At 48.2% G+C, this 4,313-nt stretch overlaps 1 protein-coding gene across 1 annotated transcript; it reads right to left on the reverse strand.

The window, feature by feature from the left end:
* Window positions 1-386: 386 nt before the first annotated feature.
* LOC103608270 (sperm acrosome-associated protein 5-like) lies at window positions 387-2,850 on the reverse strand. The gene is made up of 4 exons (XM_008592719.1): window positions 2,706-2,850; window positions 2,156-2,314; window positions 577-655; window positions 387-474 (listed from the first exon to the last, which is right to left on the reverse strand). The coding sequence occupies exons 1-4, from the start codon at window positions 2,848-2,850 to the stop codon at window positions 387-389; spliced, it is 471 nt and encodes a 156-aa protein (XP_008590941.1).
* Window positions 2,851-4,313: the final 1,463 nt, after the last annotated feature.

The following is a 4,313-nucleotide window of genomic DNA, read 5'->3' on the forward strand; positions in this document are numbered from 1 at the left end:
GAGTAGAAACAGCCTGAGGCCTGTGCCAGATGCAGCTGTCCCAGAATCGTAAGCCAAATAATCCTCTCTACTTTATAAGTTACCCAGACCCAGGTATTTCTGTCATAGCAACACAAAACGGACTAAAATAAAAACATATGCTCTTAATTACTACATATCTCCCCCCACCCTAGCACAAGTCATATGGTCTCTCTTCATTAGAGCTTTGACTATATGGAAGAAGTGACTGAATGGGGGTACTTGCAGGCACTGGAAAAATGAAGAGAGTCAGCCTTCAAAGCATCTCTCGAATTGTTCATAGACACCATCCTTTGTTAAATTCTGGAGAGAAAGAAAGGAAAGGAAAAGAAAAACTCTATCTCTGGGAACACAAGTCATAGATGGATTTATCCTGAGCCAGTTTTCACATGCATGTCACACCCCTTGAGCCATTTAGATAAATCATGACCAGTGCAGTGCTGGGTCCAAGCAGCCCTGGGAAAGGAAAAGAGGGAGAGTATGGAGTGGACAGGTTGACGGGGTGGCAGTGCCACTGTCCCCAGCTGCCCAGCGTCCAGGCCATCCCCATGAACTTACCAGGCAGCCATACTATTCTGTGAGGACACGACCCGCTTGGCACAGAAGATGTCATCCAGAATATGGTGGTTGAGCAGGTCTTGGGGGAAGAGAGGGACATGGTGACCTGGTGCATTGGGGATAGGGTGACAGTGTATGATGAAGGGCCCAGGGGTTCTAGGTTCCTTGGGGCCTGAATAACTTTAACCACTGCATTGCCTGATTCTGGATGACCTTGAATCTCTTGTCAGCTGGTAATGAATTACCTGAACTGCAATGCTGGCTGGTTCTGTACAACCTTAACTCCTGTTGACTGATTTTGGATGACCTTGACTATCCTAATGGGTGGTTATGAATAACCCCAAGCACCATACTGGCTGGTCCTAGACAACTTCATACTCCAAGTCAGCCACCTCAGGATGGCTTCAGCTGTCACTGTGCCTGGTCATGAATGATCTCAACTGCAATACTGACTGGTCTGACATCACTTCATCCACTATGTTGGCTGCTTGGGGACCTACTCAACTGCCATGTTGCTCAGTCCTGGTGACTTCGAACACTGTGTTGTCAGGTCCTAGATAAACTCAACTCCCATTTTGACTGATTATGAATTACCTCAATCTCTTGTTGTCTAGTCCTGTTCAGCCTCAGCCACTATGGTGCCTGGTCCGAGATGATCTCAACTGCCATCTAGGCTGGACTAGGATGACCCTAATTGCCTAGTGGTCAGTTACGAATACTCTCAACCACCATGTTGACGAGCCACAGACATCCTCAACTGCCATTTGACTAGTTATAAATAACCTCAACCTCCCTGAGGATTGGCCCAGGACCTCAACCTCCATTCTAGTGTATCTAGTTGACGACCTCAACTTCCATGTCGGCTTAAACTGACCAATCTTGACTTGCATTTTAGCTAGTCTTCAATAAAGTCATTGTTCACGTTACCCTGTCTTAGACAACCTCAATATCTGTGGATGACAGTCCTGCACAACTTCTAACTTCAAGCCGGCCGCTTCTGGGCAATCTCTTCTTTCATGTTGACAGGACTTGGACAAAGTCAAACCCCATTCGGGCTGGTCCCAAATACCTTTAGTCTCCATTTTGGACTGTCTTGGACAACCTCAACCACCATTTTGGCTAACCCTGAACAACTTCAACGGCTATTATGTTTTCTCTTCAACCACACTACACTCTTTCCTGGAAAGTTCTCTCATTTCTGCGTGGATGTAGTTTCTTTCTGTTCCTACACACAGACGTCTGCTTCTTCCCTCAGTGTCTGGGCAATCTCAACCCCAAATCAGGACAATCTTTCCCTATATTCCACATGCAGCCAAGTTCCCAGTTTCCTGAGTCTCACAAAACTGTAGCTTCCCTTCCAGGTAAGGTTTGGGAGCTCTGAGTTATCCTAACCTAGACATCCTCTCATTGTAGTCTGGGTAAGGATACCTGATGATGTCTCGAACAGCCCAAACAACGTTTCTTAATTCCCCATCATTTTTCTACTTGTTTCGGGAGATTATGGCTTAAACCACCTTTCCCTCCTTGTGTGGGGAGTGGGGCCAGGAAGGGCTTCAGGGTATTCCCAGTGCTGCCTTACTCTGACAATCTATGTGGCAGAGGTTCTGGGTGGGTGTGATGCCATTGTTACACCACCAAGCGGAGTTCAGCTGGAAAATGCCGTATTCACTGCTGCCATCGGGATTGTGGTTAACGAAGGATGTGTCAAAGCCACTTTCATAGTGTGCCATGCACAACCCTGGACCAGAGAGAGGGCGGAAGGAGGTGGGCTAGGGCCTGGGAATTGGTAAGTCTAGGATGAGGAAGGTGAGTACAGGGATGGTTGTCATCTCAGCTGTGAGAGTGATGATCTATGTTCGCTGGTGGTGATGTTGCTGACTCTGGTGACATATCAGTGATGGTGGAGATTATGGTATTCTTGGTGATAATATTGATGTTACTAATGGTAGAGTTGATGGTTATAAAGGCAATAATGGTGATGACATTAGAGTTAGATAAACCACTCTTTGCGGTCAGTCAGGGAGAACAATGCCCTGGTCAGAGAGAAGATAAATGACAAGAGGGACCTGGTTGTGAGTGTCATGGGTTGCTCGGGACATGAACGGGACTTGGGGCAACTGGCATCTCACAGTCTCCAATGCCGTAGCCCTTGTAGCCATTGAGGCTGGACTTCTGTAGCTTCAGTGCCAGCTCGCAGCGTTCATAGATCTTGGCATCCACAGCAGCCGTCATCAGCATGGAGAAGGTCACTACCACACTGCCCCACGCCGGCATTACGACACCCAAAAGCCCTCCTGTCTGACTCTTTGCTCCAAACTCACCCTGTGCTGTTCGATATCGGGGGCATTCCGGAACTCTGGGCACTATGAACAAAGCTCTAAGTGATAGATTCTGGAACACAGAAGCCAGGCGTCTGGACGCCTCACCACTTTTTCAAGTCCCAGTTCTGGTAGAAACCAAGAGACAAAAGATACTAAAACATACACAAAGATGGAAGGAGACAAAGACAGCGAGAAAACCAGACATAGTAGAAAGAGGTGCAGGGAGAGAGGGGTTGGGGCCAAACAAAGGGCAGACAGGTCTTGGGTACTAGGCCTCACGGTGAGGCCACGTTATCCCACAATCATAACACTGTCGCACTCTACTCTCCTTAGTCGTGCTCTACCATGTGATTACCACCATTTCCACTTACTCTGCCCCTCATCGCCACCATTCCCTCCTCTGCTAGGTAGTCAGGGCTGTTCACCGCACTGTAGCTACCACCGCCCCCTTCCATTTACTCACTGTCCTAGTCCGTTTGTGTTGCAGTGACAATACCTGAGACTGGGTAATTTATAAAACACAGAAATTTATTTCCTCACAGTATCTGAGACTGGCAAGTCCAAGATCAAGGCGCTGGCATCTGTTGAAGGCTTTCTTGCTGTGCCCTTACGTGATGGAAGGCAGAAGGGCAAGGAAGAGTGAGCCCACTCTTGCAAGCCCCCTTTATGGTGACATTAATCCCTTCAAGAAGGTGGATCCCTCATGACATAAACACCTCCCCAGAGGCCCCACCTCCCAACACCAACACCTGAATTTTGGAGGACACATTCCCACCATAGCATTCATCCTTGGAACCTCCTTCACCTCTCTGCACTTACTGCGCTGCTCCACCCTAGTTTACTGGAATCCGCCCCATGTTACAATCACACTGGGCCCCACATCACGTAGGATAAATGGCATATTACATATACATCCTCACACTCGACTGCTTCTTCACCTTCATTCTCGTTCTACCCCTTATTCCCCCATTCACTTACACTGCCTCTCATCCACTCATACTCACCCAACCAGACCTCGGCTTACCATAGATCCCTAACTCTCTACTTGTCCTTCCCCAAATTCTCTCACATCGTATTGCTACTTCCCCTCCATTCACTCCCACTTAGACTCATTTCCTTCCTGCACTTCTGCTTCCTGCTGCTGCATCAGATGACTCCCACTCACTCTCATGTGGCCCGTCCTTCACCTCTGTTCATTGACTCCGGGCCTTATCATCTCCCCCATTCGCTCCCCTTCTACCTATTCTTCAACTTTATTCTCCCAAATGCTGCCGCCCCCTTTTCCTGGGCCTCTGCCTCACATTACCCCCAAACACCAGCTCAAGTTACCCACACATGCTCGCTCTTACGTTTGGTCACCTCCATTCTTTCTCAACTTTTCTTCATTATCTCACTCTGCCTCTCATTACCCCATTC

Source organism: Galeopterus variegatus, unplaced genomic scaffold, assembly GCF_000696425.1.
Source record: "Galeopterus variegatus unplaced genomic scaffold, G_variegatus-3.0.2 Scaffold8234, whole genome shotgun sequence".
NCBI classification, from domain to species: Eukaryota; Metazoa; Chordata; class Mammalia; order Dermoptera; family Cynocephalidae; genus Galeopterus; species Galeopterus variegatus.